Here is a 25,776-nt window from a genome sequence, read left to right on the forward strand (position 1 = left end):
CCTTCCCAATTTCCCATATTTACTAAAGCATTGATCCTCCAATATTATGCTAACATTTTGTAAATCAAGGTTTTCATTTCCTTTCCACTTAAGAACTTTCTTTACAGCTAATCCCAGCCTTTGTTTTCCAACATCCCTTATATTTTCTAGGACTATCTTTTTGTTATTGAGTTCTTCCTTCGCTAAGTGAAAACCTTGTTTAGCCTCATAACTTTCTGAGTCATTAAGAAAGTTATTTTGTTGTATACTCGTTCTTGTCGTCATACTTTGTATCAAGCCTTGTAGCTGTGCATCCAGAATTTGACTATCTCCATTATCATCTATGGAAAGATTATCAGTACTACTAGTAATATCCCCAGTGAACTCAGATTTGCGGCAAGAATTTTCTTCTTCCAAAGCATCCTCATTATCATAACTTGTTTGGTCATCATTATGTGCCTTGTCAAACACAAACTTTTCTAATTCATCCTGTTTAGACTTATGCATTGGATGACAAAGTAGTTTTTGTTCAGTCTCTTCTACTTCCTTTCCAATCTTTACAAAATTAGGATCATCAATACCCATATCCTCAATAGGATCAAGCTTTGGGAGTCCTTTTGGAAATCTTTTCTCTAGCTCTTGAACTGCCATAAGGACACTTTGTCTAGCTTTCAGTGGCCGCAAATCTTGAGGAATAACAATTCTCAAAGTACTGAGAGAGCAAATAAGTGACAATTGAACAGGCACCATATGCATTTCACCTTTCTATCCAGAAGTAACAGGACGTGGCTTTGGACGGGTACCATCACTTGTCATGGTAGAAGTACAATGTAGAAGATTATCCACTATATAACTACTAGTTCGATTAGTCAATATTGTATAAGGTAATGTGCCAGACAATGGTGGCTTTTTCACTCTATTTACAATCACTCCCCATCCCCATTCTGTGACACCATCTCTTACCTTCACCAGTCTACCAGGAACCAAAAACAAAAGAACCCAATCAGGCCTGGATATTTCCTACATCATTTGCTTCTCTAGGTGAGATATATGAAGCCTCAATTTATGATACTTTGCAAGTGCGGCCTTCTCTGATGCATCAAGTGTGGCTACTTCCTACTCTAGCTTGGAGACCCTTGCTTCAACTTCAGATAGTGTCTTCTCATGTTGAAATTGATGGAAAGAATTTTTTATCACATATTCTTGATCAAATTGGCCCTCAACTCTGTTCATCAAATATGACAATGTGTAGTAACTTAATCTGAATGTACTGACTAATGGTGTAGGTTTTTCAAGATCATATCCTTGCACAATTTCATTTCCATTTATGACTTTTGGTCTATGGAACATCCATAGGGTACTTCAATGTCGCCTTGTTGTAATTTTGTGCTTTCAAAGGCAGCATATTCTCCGAGAGAATTGTAAAGACTATCATTTCAACAAACCTGTAGCCTTTCGATTAGAAGAGTTAGCTTAATGTTTGCAATTTCTTTGTAACGGTAGCGGATTCTAAGTGGATGCTCTTATAAGCGCAAATAAATAATACAAGCCGTTTCATGCCACGTCTCTCCTTATTTCTTGACATCTTGACAAACATATCACCGTAAAGACTGAGATTGCTATCATTTTGGATTTATAGGCAACCTGGCTGACATGTGTCACAATCCACGAGAGTTTAATATTCCACCAGTGGTTTCAGAACACAGCAACATCTATATAAACTTCCCTTCCGTAACGCCCAAATGGCTAATAATTGCTTTGCCCAATGTTTCCTTCCACTGTCAATCTTAGACAACTTGAAAATCTCGATTAGCAAGTCGTTAAGGGAATTTAGGAAAACAAGAGCCCGTTGATTCCCTTCCTGATATGTATCGGCACAAAATTTTAAGCTTATATCCTCCAAAATCAACGCTTCATCTTCCACTAAAATTTGTCATTATTATCTGAAATCATAGTAACACGGGGACGTGTCCCCCCCCTTTTTGCCCGACGTCTCGGAGACTTCAACGCACCGGAGACTTGGGGACTCCGTCACCTCGTCCCCAGCGGTGCCACTAGATTCCACCACCTCCACCGAGGATGGGGGACATCCTACTATTCACTATTTGCAAATTCAACTATTTATGTTTAATGTTCGATGTTCCAATTCAATGCAATGTTTCAAGTATTCACTCTTTTACATCTTTACATCCTATATTGCAATACATATTTTCATAACTAACATTTTTAAATACCATATGCATAGATATATACACCCCTCTTGTCCCCTACCGCCGTCCCCCCGCCGTCCCCAAATTAAGGCCCCTCTGTCCCCCCGTCCCGGAAACTTGTCCCCCCGTTTCGCCGTCCCCCCGTCCCCTAGGGTGGTGTAACTATGTCTGAAATCGAAAGAAAGCATCTGTATTAGCTTTGACTTTCTGTTGTTCAGTGGAGCCACTGTGGTGCGGAATCAAAGGCAGAAGAAAGCTATTATGAAGCTTTTTGATTCACCTCAAAGTCGTGGTTGCTTCTGGAACATTGAAACTGAGCTGATTTGTTGACTACTAGCTGAGCTCATTTGAGTGACTCAGAATGCTACTCGACCCAACTCCAAAATCTTGCTATCTCGTGATCACTGCTGATGGTTACCGTGGTTGGATTGAGCTGAAATTGCGATCTCCTTTCTCCCTCACGACTGTTGAAGATCGTCACACTTGAAAGTGGCAACCTTGATTCACAATTGATGTCTACTATTGTCATTGGATGTTGGACTGCTGCAAGGAGTTACCGGCAAACCTTAGGGCCAGAGGATGAGTGATTCGATAGATTACTGGTGGTCACGTTGTCTTGTTCTTTGGTTAAGCCTCTCGTTGGCTGAGACAGATGAGTTGTCTTCACCACTTTCTCCTACGGTGATATTACCAGTTGTCTTATTACCACAGATTGCACCCGCAAAAGGTCCAGCCGTATTGTTGTATGTGCCAAGTTTTTTGGGCACAAATGTCATTTGGATAGGATTTCTTTAACCTGTCCGCCACATTTCTTTCCAACAAATCAAAGGCGTCTTTAAGTAAGGTCTCTCAAGAATGGCGTTTATTAGTTTTGTCCTTGAGCTTGACTTTTCCCTCATAAGTTGATCCTACTTAAGATGAAGCCACTCTTCAAGCAATAAATTTTTTCAGCATGAAGTTGCATCCATCGCCATTGGTTGCCTTTATATGCTTTGCGAGTTGGATCGTGAACTAGAAGAAATGCCGGTCAAATATCGAGAAAAATCCAGATGTTCTCTTGTCAAGATTATATATTTGCATACATATGTACAAGATCTGAAGATGTATAATAGCGGTTAACCTGCCACAATTTGATTAAGCGATTGCAACAGCACTGAGAAGCTTGGTGGCCTCAGGTGCATCAAGAACTACTCTGCTCATACTATGCGGAGAAATTATCAAAAAAGTCTTTTACACCAAACCACATCTGTAAGAAGTGCAATTCATTACTCCACTAGTCATCATCAGCATACCTTTTATCATCTTTAAAAAAGTAATCCAAGGCATGTGTTTTTTATTCCAAATGTAAAGTCAAATTTAACATGATAAAGATTCCTCAAAGCTTTTACATGCTTTGCACCTTTTTCCTCCAACTGACCCAGCTATGATTCGTATTCAACTTGCCGACTTCTGCCTATATTGTGCATTAACTTCAAAGAGGAAAGGATTGGGGTGACGTCCAGTCTACCTCGAAAAACTAAACTCGAGGGATTTCATCCTCAGAGTTTTCTGTAATTTATTTGCTGATAAAATTTCATTGGCTAGTAGGAAAACCAGGTCTGATACCACTATAATATCCCTTTACCACTATAATATCCCCTTTCGGGATATTATCTCGTTTTCCCCCTTTTAGTATATTTAAAATTGAATATTGTAGATGTATTAAGAATACAATCGAAAACAGTAGAAGACCAACCAGCATATATCCAACCTCTTTATAAATATAATATTCAGATGTAATTGTAAGAGCATGCAATACGAGACAACAATAAAACCAAAGACGTCTCCACAAGATGGCAATTTTTTATTTCCAAATAACATTCAAGATGTCGAACACATAACCATGAATTACAAAATTGATGAGATGAACCGGCAAACTCTTAATTCCTTAACAATGTTATTGCCTTATAGCAACAATATAACAACCAACAACAAAATGTTATTGTATTATACAACAACGATACAATAACCAGTACGCAGAAACCAATCTTAAATACAGATTTAACAGTCGGATTGGAATGATAGGATAAGAACTTGTAAGTGCGAATGAAACACTTGAAGTGATGTTTCTCGAGACAATGGGTTTGCGTCCGTTGCCTGCTAGCATGAGGGGCTACGTCCTCCAACTAGCTGAAAGTTGAGTCTTTCTAAGACTCTTGTAAGAGAGGAAACTGAACTAAATAATAAATCAAGCATGCAAAAGGAAGGAGCCTCTTCTCCTTTTATTCTCGCAACGATGACCCTTCGACTTCCTTTCTGGGTTTCGTCTTATCTCTCCTCATCCTCTTGTGACCACAAAGAATATTAATTTGACCTTAATAATAAACCTCCAGCTTATATAGTCAAATTTAATATTATAAATTCATTCCTTCTTAATATTTCTAATGTCCCTAAAGAAAGGACATTAAAAAGGGCCTAGAGAAGCTGTGGGATGTAGCACTTGAGTTTGCTGATGTGGATATGACCATCTGGAATCTAGCTAGAGCTACCTTGCTAGATGTTAATGATGATATAACACTGTCTAGGGCTAGTGGAGCCGGTAAGGGTTCCAATGATGAGGATCTAGATTTAGTTGCAACCGAGGATGAAGCCATTGATCTCTTTACCACTATAATATCCCCTTTCCGGATATTATCTCGTTTTCCCCCTTTTAGTATATTTAAAACTGAATATTGCAGATGTATTAAGAATACAATCGAAAACAATAGAAGACCAACCAGCATATATCCAGTCTCTTTATAAATATAATATTCAGATGTAATTGTAAGAGCATGCAATACGACACAACAATAAAACCAAAGACGTCTCCACAAGATGACAATTTGTTATTTCCAAATAACATTCAAGATGTCGAACACATAACCATGAATTACAAAACTGATGAGATGAACCGACAAACTCTTAATTCCTTAACAACGTTATTGCCTTATATAGCAGCAATATAATAACCAACAACAAAATATTGTATTATACAACAACAATACAATAACCAGTACACAGAAACCAATCTTAAATACAGATTTAACAGTCGGATTGGAATGATAGGATAAGAACTTGTAAGTGCGAATGAAACACCTGAAGTGATGTTTCTCGAGACAATGGGTTTGCGTCCGTTGCCTGATAGCACGAGGGGCTACGTCCTCCAGCTAGCTGAAAGCTTAGTCTTTCTAAGACTCTCGTAAGAGAGGAAACTGAACTGAATAATAAATCAAGCATGCAAAAGGAAGGAGCCTCTTCTCCTTTTATTCTCGCAACGATGACCCTTCGACTTCCTTTCTGGGTTTCGTCTTATCTCTCCTCATCCTCTTGTGACCACAAAGAATATTAATTTGACTTTAATAATAAACCTCTGGCTTACATAGTCAAATTTAATATTATAAATTCATTCCTTCTTAATATTTCTAATGTCCCTAAAGAAAGGACATTACAAAGGGCCTAGAGAAGCTGTGGGATGTAGCACTTGAGTTTGCTGATGCGGATATGACCATCTAGAATCTAGCTAGAGCTACCTTGCTAGATGTTAATGATGATATAACACTGTCTAGGGCTAGTGGAGCCAGTTTGGGTTCCAATGATGAGGATCTAGATTTAGTTGCAACCGATGATGAAGCCATTGATCTCTCATGTTTTGATGACCCATTCGACACTTGAAGGACATTGATAGTATGATAAACTATTAAATACTTGTCCTTATGATTTTCATCAGGATGGGATTATTACATGCTTGGGCTACTTATCTTCACGCTAGAGTCATGCTTTGGGTATCTCTTTGGTATCTTTTAGAGTTGGCTCTCATTTGCTTTGGATCTAGACTGACCACCATATTGATAGAGGACTGGATTTGTCGGTTGTGTACCTTGGCTGAGATGGAGATTGAGACCCACTTCATTTTTCGATACTGCATTTATTATGATGAGATTAGGGGGAGATTTTATTGTTTGTTTAGAGAGTGCAGGTCTCTTTCAACTTTCTTCAAGTACATGGGCCAACGATGCCTTGTGCTTTGCCTCTAGGAGATCAGGCAGCTCCGTGACCACACTGTACAACTCTTATTCTCCCAGTGCCAGGCCTTTGAATAGCTGATCACCACCTTCTTCTTGACCTCGTCTCTGGCTTGGGGTGTGAAGCGATCGTCTAGTGCTCCTACCACCGGCCACTCTAGATCCATAACACCCTGAAGCGGGTACACACAACAATGCCACTCCTCCAATGGTTCTCAGAGATTGTCTAGGGCTCTTCATTGCCTTGGTCCTTACCCTTCGGTGTTGAACTTCTTCTTGTAAAGGAAGGACCCCTAGTCCTTGCCTTGGCAATCGTCTTCTTTTTCTTTGTTGCTTGCTCTTTCCTAGACACTGTTTAGTGCTCTTGTTGTTGGCTATCTTCTTGGTTGTAAGATTTCAGTCCCTTAGACTAGTTCATCAAATAATAAAGTTTGAAACTTTGTTGTTATCTTCTTTTTCTTTGTTGCTCATTCTTTCCTAGACACCTTTTGGTGCTCATATTGTTGACTATTCTCTTGTTTGTAAGCTCTTAGTCCCTTAGACCCTTTTTGCCATGTCTTGTTGGACATTAATAAACTTATTTTATCTTATTTTTATGTTCAAACTTTATTATTAGATGAACTAGTCTATGCTTTGAAATTTCATTTTGTAATTTAGTAATTCAATGTATGATTTTCTTAAGCATCGTGAACATAGATTAATGAGCAAGTATTTAATGTTTATCTTTGACATTTGGCATTGAGCAATGATCAAGCAAGACATATTCATACTATGAAATGATTTTGTTTTGTGATTATGCATGTTTCTCTTGTTGTTTTTGTATATATAATGCATACTCACACACACATGAACCCCCCCATGAACCCAAATGAGATTTTTCCCCCCCAAATCCATCTGCAAACCCGAGGTAGCAACTTGGGCCCAACTCAATAATGCAATAAAACTAAAATAAATGAAGGGTCCAAAAAAGGCATGTTTGATTTTCCAAAGTGGAGTTTGAAGCACTTAGGAACAATAACCTCTGTTGTTGGAGATCCAAAGGAAGAAAATACTTCGTTTTCCTTATTTGGATATGGGGACAAACCTCCTCAAAATTTTGAGGTGATTTTACACAAGGATTGTAGTGGAGCTCTGTGATTTTGATGTAACGATTCACATTTGCAAGAAATTTATCTTAAAATCAACATTAGAATTTATGATGTAATGTTGCAGATTCAACTGAAATAAACTAAGATACTGATGCTTGGTAGTTTGGCTAGGGTGTGGGTGCAGATGCGTGGATGCTTTTGGAAGTGTCACGGAGGTGGGCAGGAAGAGTGGCTTTTGCCTATGGGTGCTTGTGGGATGCTTGGGAAAGCATCCATCAAGCATCCGTCAAGCATCTGGGTGAATCCGTAGAGCATGCAGACTTTTTAGGTGCCAAGTCACTTAGTGACACAATAAAACATGTGTTAAAATGGTTTTTAACTAATATTTTGTCTCCTTTTTGCTCCAAAACCCTAAAACTACCCTAATATAGGCCATTCATTGCTCGTTCCTCTCATTTTGTTTGTAGCTGGGCTCTCTTCTCATTTGGTCTCCATTTTGGCATTTTGCATATGTTAATTACTATGGAATGGTTTATTTTTCATTTTGTATATTTCTTGCATTTCTTTGCCTACATAAATTATATTATTATAGTATATATATTGAAAAATATATATTTATAGATGGACATACCCAAACACATCCAAAATCCCCCCCCAAAAAAATCCGCGGATCCGTGCATCAGCACCCTGCACCCACATCAGCATCAGATCCTGCATTGGTAACTTAGGAAATAAACATTCTAAATATCCTTAGTATATTGTTCAGTACTTTGTTTATGCAGCCTTTGACATGCACCTGCATAAAGGGGAAGTCATTATAAGACTGTTGTACAAATTATAGAGTAGTATTGCAGAGTTTAGAGTTTGCAGCTGTACAGTTTAAAAAAAATCAATCTGCAGCTAGTATTGGAGATCACAACTTTTAGAGAACGGAACTGTTGCATAAAAGAAGCCATACAAGGTTAAATGTGATTGCAGCATTGGAAAGACAAGCTCTGACATAAGATTCAGCTATTTTGGGTGACTTTGCTGCAGCTTTGCTTTGAGGAGAAATTCATAAGTAAACATAAACTGATAAGTCTCCTGTTGGAGGGAATCACAGTTTTGGAAATCCTTAATAGGTTTGGTGGAATATTCCATTCAAATTTCAAAGGTTTCAAGGCTGCAGTATTTGTTGCCAGCTGTACAACACCAAGGCAGGGACTAATTCCTGCCATATAGCAAGGAGAATAATTATAAGAATAACTCAGCCTATAATTTTGAGCTTTAAATGTGGAAGTAAGGAACTCCCCAATAAAATAAATGAATTTATTATCTGTGCGGAATAATTCAGAAATATGAAATTAGTTGGGGAATGATACTGCTGATTGCATTGTTGTAGAAGGCTTTGAGCAGAGGTTGTCATTGCTGTCAAAGGTACTGGTTGGTTCTGTCATTGATGTCAGGGCATCCAAAAGATCACAGTAACTGTTATGTCTATGTTTGAGCATTTGAGTTCTGGAAGGACTGTGACACGCTATGGTTGTTAGCTCTCTTAGATCATTAAGCTCCAGTCTTGGTAGTTCTTGATTGTATATCACATATGCTGTTCTCTAAAAACATCCATGGAATGTTTCTGAATTTGTTGCTAGGAAACAGTATGTGCACTCAATTGCACTGCCATGAATCTTGACTCTGCATTGTGCCGCAGTTGAGAGTTATGCCTTGTGGTTTGGAAATAAAGTAAAGATGCATATGAAGTATCATATTCCAGAGTTTCAAAGGCTGAGCTTTAACAAACAAAAAATAGGAGTGACAAAGTGTTCACTATGCTAGTTGGCCAGCTAGGCCGATGTTAAAGATTGATGCATCAGAGACAGATAATGTGCAGCAGCTAGAGGAAGCATGTGAAGGTTATTTGGGATCACTAGAGTTGAACTTGTTTTCTTCCAAGAATTGGAATGATCTGGGTGCTGCTTCTTAGTATTATACTTATGGTACCTCTCATAGTTTGCAAACTCTGTGAGTACTCTCCAAGTTGCCGAGTACTCTATTTTTTTAACTCCATGAGTTTTTACAAGTTTAACTCATGCACATTTAGAGGCACAAGAAAACATGGATAAAATCGCGAGTGCAATTAATATTCTTGTGTTGTATGTTTTTAATGCTATAAAACCATGCATTTTCTCTTTTTGAGATGTCAATTTTTAATTTTAAACACATTTGGTAATTGAATTTTTCAAAAAAAACATGATTAAGAAATTTTAAGTTTTAGTATTCTCTGACTTGCCGAGTTTTTCCTGAGTTTTTGTTGAGGTCTTGCCGAGTTTTTACCAAGTCAATTATTTTTGGGATTGCCCGGTACTCTGAATCCAAGTTTGCAAACTATATTACCTCTAGTGTCCTAGACGTCCAATGGACTTAAGGACTTGTAGGGGACATCACCCCTTTTTTAGAGTAGAAGAACTTGCTCTATTTTGTGCATAAAATCAAAGGAAGGTGACATTAAGGGGGGAGATCACCATAGAAAATTAGGCATATTGCATCTATTAACTTATTCGAATAACAGCTTCCCCACCATACCCAAAATTTTGCAATTTTTTTGTCATCCCTGGAATCTATCCCCACATCATCACATTGACCCATCTTGGAAACCTAGAAAAATACTTAAAAACACTATTTCTCCCACTATCTTCTAGGAGGAATACAATCTTAGGTGTCCCTTGTGCACACAATAGGTCTGAAATCAACTTATTTCATTCCCTAAGATCGCTGCAACAACTCTACACTTTTTCAGTTCTGCCCTTTGCCTTCGACAGTCATGTGAACCTATGAAATCTGCTCAAATTCAAGTAATTCAATTCAAATCCTTTTGATGTGCCTTTATGGGTGTTTACACGTTCAATAAACTTATATAATCCCTACAAGGAAGTCATTGAAAAACTGTTTTGTAGAGGAATTCAAAATTTTGCTGGGCACTACTAATCCGTTTTGACCCATGATGGTATCAGCACTAGACCAAGCTTAAACCACCACTTCTCTATGAAACTACCCTAGAGATTATGTAACTGCCACCTGAATTTTATGAAATCCTTTCATGCACAATTTATGAAACTACTGCCTATGATTATTGGGGGCTTTGTATGAAGTTGTTGAAACCTTCATTTTTCCTGTAAATTTTCAACTTGCGATGTCTGCACCCTACTTGTTGTGTTCACTGTTTACTAAGTTGTGTTACACATATCTAATCATTTTACTGTTCAGTTAACATGTTCACTGTCATTCCAAAATCCATTATTTTTAAAAATCTGTAGCCCATGACATGCTACTCAATGTATGTTTGCTTAACCAACCTACAAAACCACAGTGCAATCAATAATATGGCTATGCAAGTTTAATTCCAACCACTAAGAACAAGAACTATGGTTGCAAATTGTTTCATAGGATCCTAATGTTAGTAGTGGGCCAGCATCCCTCGCAGGGTTTGCGACTTGGCTTAACCACCTCTTGTGGTTTTATAAGATTTTTGGTTGTATTGGGCAATTGACATGCTGATCTTTTGGTGCAACAACCACCCTGCCCATCCTAACAGGTGGTATTAGAGCTTGGTAATAGGTTTGAATGCACATAGCCATGGCAAGTGATGGTGGGAGGGAGATTGTTGGCAGTGGGCTAGCATCCTTGGCGGGGTTTGCAACATGGCTTAACTGCCTCCTGTGGTTCTATAAAACTATTGGTTGTATTGGGTATTGACAAGTTGATCTTTTGGTGCAATGGCAACCTCGACCATTCTAACAATTGATTCCTATCTACTTGTGTTATGAATTTCAAAAACATTTGTAAGGAAGCGAAAAATGTTTACAGCATAGGTTAATTAAAAAAATGCACACAGATAGTGAACACGAACACAAACAGAAGAACTCTTCCTATTATTATTCGCATATGCCAGAACATTACATTATGCTTCCATGATCTGATCTCATGATTACAATGCTTTCCGAAGGGGTTATAAATATTTTCCGAAGAACTTTTCCGAAGGGGTTCGTCGGCCAAATACATTATGTCCGCTACATAACAAAAATCTTTCCGAAGGGACCCGTCGGCTACATAACAAGAACCTTTCCGAAGGGACCCGTCAGCTGATACACAATTTCCTTTCCGAAGGGACCCGTCGGCTGATACACAATTTCCTTCCCGAAGGGACCCGTCGGCTGATACACAATTTCTGCCGATGACATCATCCCCCCCAAAAAAAAAGTCGTCTCTTGACAACTATTACAAAATCTCTGAGACAAATCAACAACCAAAATACATTGAGTGACTAATTGGTCTTCAACACTGTCACCTTAGCCAATCTGACATTTGACCCTGATAGCCACTTGTGCCGCTTTCTGCCTTCCAATTCCGAGTACACTGAACCAAGTGTCGCTGCACTGCCTCCAATTGGATGATCAGCTCCTCCCGAGCTCTCTACGCATCCACCAAGACAGCCTCACGGCCAACACCTACTCTCAGTGCCTCTGGTACACAGACACTCCATGCTTGCAGCAACTCCAAGTCTTCTCCATTGGTTAGACTCCTACGACTGATATCCGCAACGACTGGGGGTCCAGGGGGCAACGCCCTTGGCGGGGTCGAGGGGCAGGGCCCTTGCGGGGTCCTGGGGCACAGGAACACACCATTTATGGTATTTTCTGTTGATTCTACACTCTTTTTGGCAATTGCTGATGCTTCCCGTTCCCTATGGCATCATCTGATACTCATTCTGAGCATTTTTGATTTGTTGACTTTTTTTTTTAATTTACAAAACCTCCTGCGCTGCCAATGCACATCTACACCATGATGTTGTACTGTGTTTGCTAAACCACCATCCTGAAGATCGTACGCTGAAAGTAGAAGAAAATCTGCATGAAATAGGTTCTCCAGATCAATGTTTTCACAACTCCGTATAGTGCACATTGCATCAATCTCAAAAACTCCGTACGCTAATCTTCAGAATCTGGAATCCATACGATACAGCCTTCCAAAATTCGTATGCTGGAACCTTAAGAAAATCCGTACTTTTGGATATGTGGAAAATCCGTACAGTGACCTGGCTCCAAAAATCCATATTGTAATTGCAGGAAAGAATCCGTACACTGCTGGCTAAAACCCGTGCCCTGACTACTCCTTTTAAAATCCGTACAATGCGTCCAATATTGAAATTTTCATACGCTATCTTCACTGTGCATCCAAACGCCCTCCAGAAATCCGTACGCCGTACGGTAATAAGATTTTATAAAACTTGTGATGAATTTAGAAAACCGTACGGTGGCGGGAACTCGAAATCCGTACACTGCCTACTCACAAGAAATCCGTACGCTGTTAAATTATTAAAAATCTGTACACTGTCTCCACAATCTGTACGACAATTGTGAAAATATCCGTACGAGAACTGTCTTGAAAATCCGTACAATATCTGCCCACTAAAAAATCGTACAGTAGCATTAAAAAACCGTACATTCTTTCTTATTATAAAATCTGTACGGTGAACCAATAAATTCCGTACACAACCTCCAAAAATCGTACGGTGAGCAGGTTAAGAATCTGTACAGTGCCTTTTTTCAAATTTTCAATTTTTTCTTTTTCTTTTTTGAACAACTATGTACAATATTTACATATGTACAGTAGTTACAGGCTTCTTCTCTCAGTTGTTCGTCCATGGAGGTGCGTTACTTCTTTCATGGTAGACATTCAACTTCGACCTATTCATTGTGTCGGCAACTTCCTTTCCGTCTAGCATCCATTGTTTTATTGCTCCATTATCACCCACTTCCCGAATTTGATATGGTCCAACCCACTTAATTTGATATTTAATACAGTACGGAAGAAGAATGAAATTGTAGTGGAGATATTCAATACCCATCATACCTCAACGCTAACTGTCCTGGTTGAAACCTGCTATGCCTGTTCTGTGTCATCTCCATATCGCCTAGTTTGTTCCCGAAGCTCCGTACCATGGACTCCGGCAACTGCCCCTTCTGGTTGTGAATAACACGTCCACTTCGTACTGCTGCAACTTTTATTAAACCCTTCCGCTTTGTTTCCTGTGTGGACCATATGATGTGTCTTCCTTGCTGCTAGCACCTTTCTGCTATATCTGTGGTTTGACGTAATACTTTCTTCCTGCGCGGTCGTATAGTAGAATCTTTCCTCCTTTTGAGTTCGTACTGTATGTTCTTTCCTTCAACTTCAGTCATACCCGCATTTCCTTCTTTGGCTTCTCTGTGTTGCTTCGAACATTCATTTCCTCTTTCGGCTTCTCCATGTTCCTTCGGACATTCATTTCCTCCGTCGGCTTCTCTTTGTTCCTTCGGACATTTATTTCCTTCTTCGGCTTCTCTGTGTTCTTTCGGACATTCATTTCCTTCTTCGGCTTCTCTGTGTTCCTTCGAACATTCATTTCCTTCTTTTTTACCTTCGTCGATCCTTAGCATATTAGAACTCGGAAAGAGTTCGTAGTCCTCTATCTGCCAGTGGTAAAGACTGTTCACTGAATCCAGATCGTCATTTGTTGATCTTCCTTCTAACCTTAGGACTCCCTCCTGATCTGGTTCCATATTTTGCCTCCTTTCATCCTCTTCTTCTTCGGAATCTGACGATAGAGCTTCTTCCCCGACCATTTGAGTGTGTAGATCAATGACGTACCTCCGCCCTTTGCTTTCAAGTGATAAAGTATTTTTCTTCCAATCGTGCTTTGCCTTGGCTTGTATCAGCCACCCTTGGCCCAGAATGGCATCGTATCCTCTCCGCTTCAGTGGGATCACGACCAACAGGAACGGTTGTGTTCCAATTGTCACTGGTTGCGCTGTGAGTATTCCCAATGGCTTGATTCCATGTTGATCGGCTGTTAGCAGCTGGAATGTAGGCGGTCATAATGTCGGCTGTCCCAATTTTTTCTAGGTGTCTTCAGGCAACACATTGACACCGGACCCTCCGTCCACGATCGTGTCCGTTAGCACGGTCCCGAGAATGCCCATTTCAACAACTGTTGGATAGCGTCCGGATGAAAGAGCTAACAGCATCGGGTCTTCTGCACTTGCACCCCCCTGTTTCTCCTTTTCCTGCTCTACTGGTTGCTTAGCAATCAGGACTATATTTGTGAGGGAAGTACGGAGTTGAGGCATAGTGAGCAACAGATCATTTATCCTGACGGGTATCTCAGCTTGCAATATTTGCCATACAATGTTCTGTTTTGCGTAGTTCCGTACGAAGGTACTCGCTGTGTCCTTCAGGTGTGCCGTTTCTATCTGCGTTACTTTCTAGATCTCTGCCCGTGCTTCCTCCAGTCTCTTTTTTTCCTTTCGTTGGATCGGGGTATAGCCTTGCCTGCTTCCGAGTGATTGCCAGAACTTCTTCCTCATCCGTCTCGACAGTAATCAAGTTTACTTTGGACTTTGGGCACTTCGCATCGTCATGATCGCCGGGTCCACACCATCGGCATAGCAACTTCGGGGTGTTTGCCGTTGTGCAATCTCGAGCGAAGTGACCCCACAAATTGCATGCGCGGCATTGAACTATTGACCGACCATTCGCATCATACTGAATTTGACTCCTTCCACCTGTATTGTTGTTGTTTTGACCGTGTCGGTTGTTTCTATATCTGCCCGATGTGGCACCTTCCGTACTGGTGTTCCCGTTCCCTCCTGACGGGGATGCCTCCTGCGTGAGGAACACTTGCCGTGGTGTTCTTGATTTCAGGTTGAAAGGACATTCGTTTACGTAGTGTCCTAGAGTTTGGCAAATCTCACAAAATTGATCTTTTGGGCAGGATCCTTTCGTATGGCCTTCTTTCTTGCACTCCGTACACCATAGGTCATTGCCCTTAGTCTCCTTGTTCATGTTTTTGAACTCTTTCATCATCCGAAGCATGTCCTTCTGAAGAGAACGGACTTTCTTGCTGCTGCCTTCATCGTTGCTGCTATCTTCTCCTGAAGGCTCATCATCATCTGAATCGGATGAGCTGGTCTTCTTCTTCTTTGTCTTTTGTTCACTTTCGAGGTTCAATGCCCGATTGTATGCTTCAGTATATGTCGATGGTGGCACGATCTTCATTTTTTTCCGCAACTTCGAGTGAAGGCCTTCAATGAACCATCTTTTCTGGAGCCCATTTGCCAGCTTATTCTCCATTTTACTGATTAAGTCCTTCAACCTCCTGGCGAAGATCCGTACTGTTTCATTCTTCTTTTGCTTGGTATTGAATATCTCCACTACAATTTCATTATCGTCACGTAGAAGTTGAAATTCTGCGATGAACTCCTTAATGTTATCCCAACTATTTAACTTTTGTGGATCTGTATTAGTAAACCAATCAATTGCAATACCCCGTAGGGTAGCGGGAAATTGTCGGATCCATTCGTTTGTATATGTTATGCCATTTGCCCTCTAGATCATTTCACATGTTTTATAATGTCGAATGGGGTCAGCTGCTTCATCACCATCAAATTTAGGCAACTTTTCCTTCGGACCTGCCATTATCACTATATGTTGAGGGTTTTGTTGTGTACCTACGTTGTTTTGCATGCCCACACTGTTTTGAGCACCCGTGCTATTCTGAGCTCCCGCGCTGTTTTGAACACCCACGCTGTTCTGCACGTCCGCGCTGTTTTCTACACCTGAGTTGTTTTCGGCGTCCGTGCTATTTTCGGCTTCTGCACTGTTTTCAACACCCGCGCTGTTTGGTGAAGAAGAGGGTTCGTCAACTGAAGCTGTTCGTTCCGGAAGTACATCTCGGACGAAGAGTTCACTCCACGCTCGTGCTCCCTCGACACTCTGAGCCATGCGAGTCGATCTCCTTCCGTCAGGATTCTCTTCTCGTGGCGTATGTAGGTTCAGAAACTCCTCCCTTGCTTCTTCCACCAAATCAAGCCGTTGTCAAGTCTCCTTCAACAATCCTTCCGCACTCCTGTTTCCGTCGGCAATCTTCTGGAATCTCCTTCGGCGCTCTACCTGCTGAGCCAGAATTAAATTTTCCTGGGCAACGCGTATGTCATCTTTTTCCTTCAGCTTACTCTTATCTTTGTTCAACTGATTCGGCATTTAATTCATAGCCGCCTGCCTGCATACCAGGTCCATTAGGCAATGGCACCAAATGTTTACGGCATAGGTTAATTAAAAAAATGCACACAGATAGTGAACACAAACACAAACAGCATAACTCTTCCTATTATTATTCGCATATGCCAGAACATTACATTATGCTTCCATAATCTGATCTCATGATTACAATGCTTTCCGAAAGGGTTATAAATACTTTCCGAAGAACTTTCCCGAAGGGGTTCGTCAGCTAGATACATTATGTCCGCTACATAACAAAATTATTTCCGAAGGGACCTGTCGGCTACATAACAAGAACCTTTCCGAAGGGACCTGTCGGCTGATACACAATTTCCTTTCCAAAGGGACCCGTCGGCTGATACACAATTTCCTTCCCGAAGGGACCTGTCGGTTGATACACAATTTCTACCGATGACAAAAAAAACATGTACTAGAAACAACATCGCATGCAATGAGGATTAACCCAAGTATTTGTCTATGGTTCTGACCTTTTTCATTTACAACTTTTCTAGCCTAAATATACTTTAATGCATTTCTATATGCATTGCAAGTATTACCTTTTCGGTTGTGTAAGTTCAAATACAATAGTTCTTTTGAGTTATGTATTGCACATTATTTGAGCTGCCTATGCTCATTCGACATGAAGGGAAACATTCGACATGAAGGGAAAACTGTACAAATGGGGAATGGCATGTAACTTCTGAAACTAACACTAGAATTTAAGCTGTCATAACATTTTCTGCGTAAATGATCAGTCAAATTCCTAAATCACTATACATTAACACAGAAAATATGAAATCTCGACTTCAATTAGTATTGACAGTGATGGAATCTCACCCATTATTCTTTTTATCTTGCTTTTGACCACAAGATGATACCATTCATTGCGAGCAAAAATAAAATTAACTTTTGATTTTCTGGTGAAGCACACTATTTTACCTTGCCTTATTTACTTTTCTTTATAATGTTTTCAGACTGTCTGTATTTCTATTTTATTGCAAAATTTTGATGTGTTTGATTTTCTATTGCAAAATGTGTAATTTATTTCTGAACACATTTATCAGGATTTTTGATTGCCAGTCTTGGTGACTATTCTGCAATATTTCAAAGGGTTCTTTCTGGGAATCTAAGCATCAGGTGGATAAAATCTTACAATGAAAAGAAGATGTATGCTCGTTTGGTGGAACCTGTGATTGAATGGATTGTAAAATGCATTTTCTATCATGCAAATCAGGTCAGCAATTATGCATTCAATAGATGTAGTGATATTTGGTTATTAGTTTGTTTGTTGAAGGTTTTGTACTCTTGAATGAATGAAAAATCACACTAGATTTTGTTGAGATTATACCTTGTTCGAAGCATTGCAAATTCAAATGGACATAGATATAGAGTGACATTGACATTAAATTATAAAGTCAAATATAACAAGAATTCATTTTAGGTACTGCATATTGATTATTAATTTTTGGAGAAATGCATCTTATATAATGCCTGATACAAGGCTGCACCGGCTCAACAAAAGGCTTATAAGGAAACTATGCTATAAATGCTCCCCTTCTTGTTTATTTCCTTCGATCTTGCAAGGGCTAATATTATTGTTTACTGGTATGGGTACACCATACAAGAACTTTCAAATGGTAGCCTTTGAGAGAATAATGTTTAATTGTATGAGAATAAAATAAAATAAACAGGGTTTGATGGGTGTATTCAAGGTTGCTAATGTGTATTGCAATATCTTTAGTTGGCTTTTTTGTATATTTTTAAAATGTGTTCAGAAAAGGTTGAAACTAAAATACAAGTATCATAGAACACGATATGGTCATCATGAATATCTTTTAGTGCTCACTGGCATATAATATTTGCCGCTGTACAATATACCTAAGTTAACACTATTTGCTATACATTTTTATTTCCCTCCTATCAATTGGTACCCTGAACTTCAAATGATATGCTTTTTTAATAGATTTTCTTCTTATATCTTGTTTAGAGACAACATATTCCTCATGTGCTCTTTTTTAATATTTCCACCAGCTCATGCTTATTGGCAATTGTTTCAGGCTGCCCATGGGTTTTGGGTGGATGAGAGTATCTATTCATTGTTATATTGTAAACTGTAATAGTAAAGAAACAAATTCAAGATTTCAACAAGCAAAGTTTCCTGAGTATTTTCGCTGTGTTCTCTCTAGTCTTTCTAATGAAAGTTTCTTCATTGGCTCATGATCAAATTCCTTAACAGGGATTTAATGTTCTTGATGAATTCAGAAGACATGAGTTTTTTGGAATCTACTGATGTTTAAAATCATTTCGTGTTTCACATTTTAGAATATATTTTATATTTTGCGGTTTTGTTTCTTAAGTAATCATCACTTTGTCCTAGGAGCATTTTGTCCCTTTAGTTTAGGTGTGTCTAGATATTCTTTTGCCTTTCACCTCTTGCTTGAAGCTACTTTTGAATACCACATAAGTCTTTGAAGGATTTCCTTTTTAATATTTTATTAATCTTTCAAGGAATTGAATGAGCTCTTTTGTTTCTGATCTCAATAAGACGATTGTTCAGATTGCTGATATGGTTTCTGTACTGCCTATCATGCCCAGGGTAAAGTTTTACAGAATTTTGCATTCAATTCTGTGATAAAATTCCTGAAGGTATAAGAATTGAGATGAAACCTTTTAAAATAGACCTATCATTGTGACTCTATTTAGAGAGTGTAAGTCAGTTGCTGAACTTAAGTAACACACAATCTAATCCCATAAACAGAATTGCTATGAACGGAATTATCAAGTTAATGCAAATGTTGGTGAGGGTTAATAGCAAAACATCATTTGTCATACTTTAAACTAATAATCTGGTAAAAAATATACAAGTTACCTGCAGAATTTAAATGCTCAACTTCAAATATTTCCTAAATTCCACATACATGAACTCATAACCATAGTTGATATATATGTATGTATATATGTATATTGTATACAACTGACTTACAATATGTGAATTCGTATTCACATGCTCAATTATGTATACAACTTCATGCTCTGTTTTAAAGTTACACTCTGCTGCCAGCAACCTTCCAACCATGTTTTTTATCTTTAATGTTTTACCTTGCTTGTAAACTCCCCCTATGCAAACTCTTGCTGCCACTTTTTCTATCAGTTTTGCTTCTCACACTGTTCCCATTCACTTATTTGCAATTCATTTTCTATGCTTTGCTAGTCTTCATCTCCACCTCGCACCTCTTTTCAACACTACTACACATTCTTTTACATGCTGTGACCCCATCCTCATTGTCGAAATCTGCATTAATAAATTTTAACTTATTCAATACTCCATGCTTCTCTGTTTTTCGTCCTCTTGTAATGTCCCCTTTCTAGCACACGGTGTGTGAGTTTGTTGTTAGCCTATTTCTTTATGGTCCTGTTGGCTAACCAGGACATTAAAGGGATCTTGAGGCCATTTGGCGTAGGCAGTTGTGGATTGATTCATGGTGTCTGAATGTAGTTTTGGGCATACTTACATTTTATGGTGAGTCATTTTTGGGCATGATTGAGATCTTCAATGGCACTGTCATGTCGTTGGTAATTGATTAATATCAGAAGTAGATTTTAATATCATTGGTACGACTTATTTATGCATTAATAAAGTTAATATATAAAGTTAAATACAAATATGTAACAGGAATTACATTGGAGACATAAAATGTTTGGGGACTTAAGTTGAAGTGATAACTTTTAAAATGTCATGGGAAATATTGAAGGAAAAACAATCACAATAAATTAGGGGAAAATAAAAAATCTCAAATAAAAAGAGGAAAAGGCAAAAACTGATTTTGTTTATCCCATATTGGCAAGGGGAGTGAATGAGCTCTTATGAGAGCATTATAAAAAAGATTTAAGAGCTCTCTTTTAGGCATGCTGAATTGAATACAAAATCTATGAATATTGGAGAAAACTTCTTTTAGGGTTTGTGAGGACAATATTTGTCATGAATGACATCTTCTTTGCTGCTGGGAGATGCAGTCAGGAGGATCTTTGATTTGTTTAAGCTTTGAGGTAAAATCTGATGTGCAATGTAGCTGCTACTTATTTGATGTATTTGTAGTTATCCAAAAAGGGCTGATTAGGAAGTGCTGGTGATTATCTTGCCGAGAACAAACTGCTACTACTAGAGTAATTAATATAGCAGATTGGGAAGGTTATTATCTGCTGTTCAGTACTGAGGAAGTGAAGTGATTGAGCTGTATCATTTGAAGGGTGATCTGCAGGTACCGTACAAATTTGGGAATTCATGGAGCAGGCTGTACAAGTCTGCATACATTAAAAATACACCTTACCGGTCAGGAAACCTTTGAAATTAGGCTGTACAAGTGTGGAAGAAGCAGAAGGGTGCCATACAGGTGTTATAGCTGTTCACAGTGAGCTGTAGTTGTGATTAGGAGGCTGTACCAGGTCTGATGTAAATCATAATAGTGAATTAATCATTCTGAGAGATTTGTGGTGGGAATTTTGAAGTATAAATATTAATGTTGGTTTGTTTTGAAGGCAGCCGCTTGTAGTTTCAGTGATTTGGTATTTGACATTAGAATTGTAAACAAAATATCATTTTCTTTCATAAATCTGAGAATCTCTATTTGCTGCTGGATATTTGATTTATCAGTGCTGGATAAGTTTATGTTTGCATTGAAAACTACATTGTCATATGCATTTGTTATGGCCATATATATTTGTAAATTTATCTATTGGTAATTTTGTCAGTACTATATACACTTCTCAAGCAACCACATACTTGAACAATTAGAGTAAAAGAAAAAATTATAAGAGAGAAAAACACCAGACAAGGAGGACAGCCCATTATAGTGGTATCAGAGCAGTTGTATCCTGCCAGCTTGAACAGTTCATCAGAAAGATGAAGATTTATGAAGAGATGTTAGAATATCTTCAGTACCTTCATTAGTATCCTTGATGGTTTAGATCCATCATCAAAATGAAATCAGAAGTTAATGAAAATGACTCTTCTAGTGAAAAACCTAAAATATCAGTAAGAAGCAACTGAGAAGAAATCTTTACTTTTCTTGCTAAGAGGCTTGGCAGCCTAATCATGTATGCGCAGGGAAAATGGTTAAGGTGTTAATAGAAGAAAAGGACATAGAAGGGAAGTTTGGGAAAGAAGAAGTACATGAGTTCAGTATAAGTTTGATTCAAATTGATCATGTGAACAGGGAAGCTAAGGATGAAGTTAGTTCTCCATGTATTCCCTCTAGCACAGATGATTGGAATACTGCCCATAAGATAAGAAAATCTAAAAATGAAGTTGACACCCTATGTATTACTGAAGATGAGAACCTTGTTGAAAAATCTGAAGATAAGATAGCAAATGAAATTTGGACAAGCAATGAAGAAACAAATCTAATACAGTTGAACTCCAAAAGGAAACAATGAAGTCTAGGGAAGAAAAAGTTGCTTCTAATTTTTCATGTGCTTTAATGAAAATACTTTGATTTTCACGAGTTCAAAGAATTTGATTTGACAAGTAAAGTTTGGACAAACAAAAAAGAGGAAGAAGAATCAGTTGTTATAGGTGAGGGGCGAACTGAGCTCATTGTTGGAGAAATAGAAATCAGAATGGATAAGACCAATGAAAATTCTTCTTCTGAGGAGATTCAATTTAAAGATTTTCCTCCATCTCCTCTAGAGGATTGCATGATAACAACTAGTGATTCAGCTAATACTAATGATGACATTGCTCCTACAAATGATAGTAAATCTGAATATCCATTCAGTGGCGACCCCTTTGTACTTGGTGACCTTGATCAAAGACCTTTAGATGTGCAAGATTTGAAGGAGCGTTATGTGGTTTCAGAAGATCAAGTTGTGCAGGTATTAGCAAGAGAAGACAACACTCAAAAATTAATTGACAACCTCATTTGAAAACACAATAAAAGAGGCAGTAGAAAGAATGAAATCATATTACATGCAATTACTCAAGCATAGGGACTTGCAATCAAGTTTGCTGAAGTCAGGGACAAAGAAGTTGATGACCTTTTCTTGCTGCTATGTATGACTCATTGCTCATTGTACAAACTAGAAAAACAGTCATCTATTGCAGCCACTTCTATAAAACTATAAATGAATAGTAGGTCTATGAAAATTATGCAAATTGTAGAAGGGATGCCTTAAGTGGGATGGAATGAGGTATGATGATTCCAACATTTTTATCCTAAGGGGATACAAGTAGATGAAGTTCAAGAGGAACAACAAGAAGTTGAACTCACAGTTGTTGGTTTATCTTCTGAGGATGATAGCCATAAGTTAATTGATTTCACAAGATTTGTCGGTGGTTTTCAAGATGATATTTTTGATGGATTAGTTTCTAATAATGTGCATCCATGTTTAGAAGGTTTGCATGAAAGCTATCAATGAAAGGGATGAAGAAAATGAAGTTTTAGTTTTGTTTGATGGTTTATTAATTTTGATTCAAATGGCATAGTCTCAATGTTGTTGTTTCGTTCTGAGTTTGATTTGGAACTTTGAGATTGCTTTGATCAGTAGCTCAATAGTTGATAGGAATGTGACAACCTATGTTGACATCTCAAATTTCACTCTTATAGTTTTTCAATTTGGCCTTTTTGAATAGCATTTCCCTAAGATTGCTGAGCTTCTGCAATGCTTGATTGCTCTTCTTGTAGAGATTGGTAGGTTATCTTCGGTTTGGGCACCTTGTAGGATAGTGTCCTTAGTAGAGGGTATTTCAATTTCTTAGGTTGACTTGGCTCCCTAGGATCATTCTTGGTTTTAGATAGTTATAATCAGTTGATTGTGAATTGCATTGACATTGCTTGAGGTCAAGCAATAATTGGGAAGGGCAGACCGTAATGCCCCCTTTCTAACACAAGTTGTATGAGTTTGTTGTTAGCCTGCTTCTTCATAGCCTTATAGGCTAACCATGACATTACATGGATGTTGAGGCCATTTGGCCTAGGCAGTTTCTATTGCGGATTGATCCAAGGTGTCTAGATGCAGTTTTGGGCATGGTTAAGATCTTTAGTGGCAGTGTCATGTCAATGGTAAATTATTAATATCAACAATAGATTTTAATATTATTAATATGATTTACTTATGTATTAATACAATTAGTTTATAAAATCAATTATAAATGTTTAACTTTATTTACGCGTTTATAAAGTTAATCAGAAATACTTAACTTTATGTATGTGGGACTATAGTTAAGTGGAAAGATTTTGTCTTTTTATGTAATAACACATTGAAGACAAAAAATGTTTAGGGACTTAAACTTTAAGGGAAAATTATTTAAATGTCATGGAAAATGTTAAAGGAAAAACAGTGGTGATGAAATAGGGGGAAATGTAATTGCAAGAAAATAGGGGGGAAAAAATCCCAAAAAAGTTATGAAAAGGCTAAAAGTGATTATGTTTATAACAGACAGGAAAGGTGAATGAATGAACTCTTATGAGAGCATTGTAGATAGACTCAATAGCTCTCTTTCAAGGATGCTAGATTGAATATGAAACTTTTGAAATATTGGAGAATACTTCTTTAAGGGTTTGTGAGGACAAAGTCCCCCGTGAATGATATCTGCTTCGTTGTTGGAAGACATGGTCTGGAGGATCTTTGATTTGTTCAAACTTTTAGGTAAAACCCGATGTTCAATATAGCTGCCTACTTATCTGATGTTTTTCCTGTTATTTAGAAAAAACTGATTAGAAAGTGATAGCGATTATCTTGTTGAGAATGAACTGCTTCTGCTGGAGTTATTAATATAGCAGATTGAGAAAGTTATTATCTGTCGTCCAGGACTGAGGAAGCCTAGTGATTGAGACGCATCATTTGGAGGGTGATTTGCAGGTGTCATACAAATTTGGGTCTTCATAGGGCAGGTTGTACAAGTCTGCACACATTTAATATACACTTTACCAGTCAAGAAACCTTTGGAGTTGGGCTTTACCACTGGAAGAAGTGAAAGGGTGTTGTACAGGTGCTGGAGTTGTTCGTAGTGAGTTATATTTGTCATTAGGAGGCCATACCAGGTCTGATGCAAATTATGATTGCTAATTGATTATTCTAGGAGAGTTGTGGCAGGAGTTTTGAAGTATAAATCATAGTTACATGACTCTACGAGTCTAGAGCTGAGTCAAGCCTCAAGAGGGTAGCTTCTTGACTCGGAATCAACCAAACCAGGCCAAGTCTAGGATGATTTGCCAAGTCTTGACCCCAGGACTTGACCGCAACATTTAGCCTTTAAAAGCAAAAGAAAAAAACATTTTAAAAGTTTACTTTGAATTCCTTTTCCTTCATTGGCTTCTCTAAATCAAAAAGGGTATTTCTTTATTTGCCAACACTAGGAAGAGTCAAAAAAACTTTGAGAGAAGAATATTGGGGTTTTAGAAGATAGACCAGTAGATGGATTGGTTTTCATATATTGAATGCTAATCGTTTGTAGCTTGCATTCACATTGAGAAGAGTTAAAAGAAGTATTTGGAGGAAGCCACTACAGATTTGAAGTGCATTTCTTTGTTTTTGGAGCAAACTTGAAGAGGTGAGTTAAATTTTTTGTGCCTATTAATTTTATTTTTACTTTCATATTTCCATTTTGTTTGCATTTGTTTTAGTTTTGTTTCATATTGTGTCGATGAAAAACCTTGAAAAGGAAGAAGTCCTAGTTTTTTATTTTCTTTATTTTAGCTTTATTTATTTCAATTTAAGTAGAATGTACAAAATTTGTAGATGCTTATTTTTTTAACTCATGATATATTTCAACAACATAATGTCTAAGTGTGGGAGGAGTTCATCTAGGCCTAAGTTTGATCTTCATGCAGATCTTGTTAGAATCCAAAGAGATAATAAGGCTTGGAAACATGCCATCCCCGAAAAAAAGAAGTTATATGTTGGCATTGTAGTGTTAAATACAGTTGGAGAGGTATTAACTGATTGAAATATCAGCTTGCACATATATCAAGGCATGATGCTAAACCTTGCAAAGGAGCACCCCAAGATGTCATACATAAAATTCAAGCTCATTTAGAGGAATGTGAAGAGAAAAAATAATTAAAAGAGAAGCGTATGGAGGAAATGACAGACTTTCGTGGAGAGGACTTTTCAAATCTTCATTCTTCATTACCTCCATCTAGTAGTGGTACTGAGAGTGTGGACATTTAGCCTCATATTCATAAGGAGAAATCTGCATTAGATTCCATTTTTGTTCCATGCATGACTCTTCATTGCTTCAGAACATGGGTTGGAATAAGGAGAGGCACGAGGCTGCAAAAATGACACTTGGAGATTTTTGATTCTACAATAGTCTTCTATTTAATGCAACAAGGTACTTATTATTTTAATTTCTATGTTTGGATTTCCATCGCTTCAGAACATGGG

At 38.1% G+C, this 25,776-nt stretch overlaps 1 protein-coding gene across 1 annotated transcript in view; it reads left to right on the plus strand.

Moving 5' to 3' along the window:
• The window catches only part of LOC149552483 (uncharacterized), a 395,852-nt gene that overhangs the window by 91,178 nt on the left and 278,898 nt on the right, over nucleotides 1-25,776 (plus strand). Inside the window, exon 8 of the mRNA XM_089788064.1 lies at nucleotides 17,457-17,626. Within this exon, the coding sequence (XP_089644190.1) occupies nucleotides 17,457-17,626 (170 nt within the window). The remainder of the gene's footprint in view (nucleotides 1-17,456; nucleotides 17,627-25,776) is intronic.

Source organism: Cupressus sempervirens, chromosome 6 (assembly GCF_028749045.1).
Source record: "Cupressus sempervirens isolate cs-2001-9-10 chromosome 6, ASM2874904v1, whole genome shotgun sequence".
Taxonomy (NCBI): domain Eukaryota; kingdom Viridiplantae; phylum Streptophyta; class Pinopsida; order Cupressales; family Cupressaceae; genus Cupressus; species Cupressus sempervirens.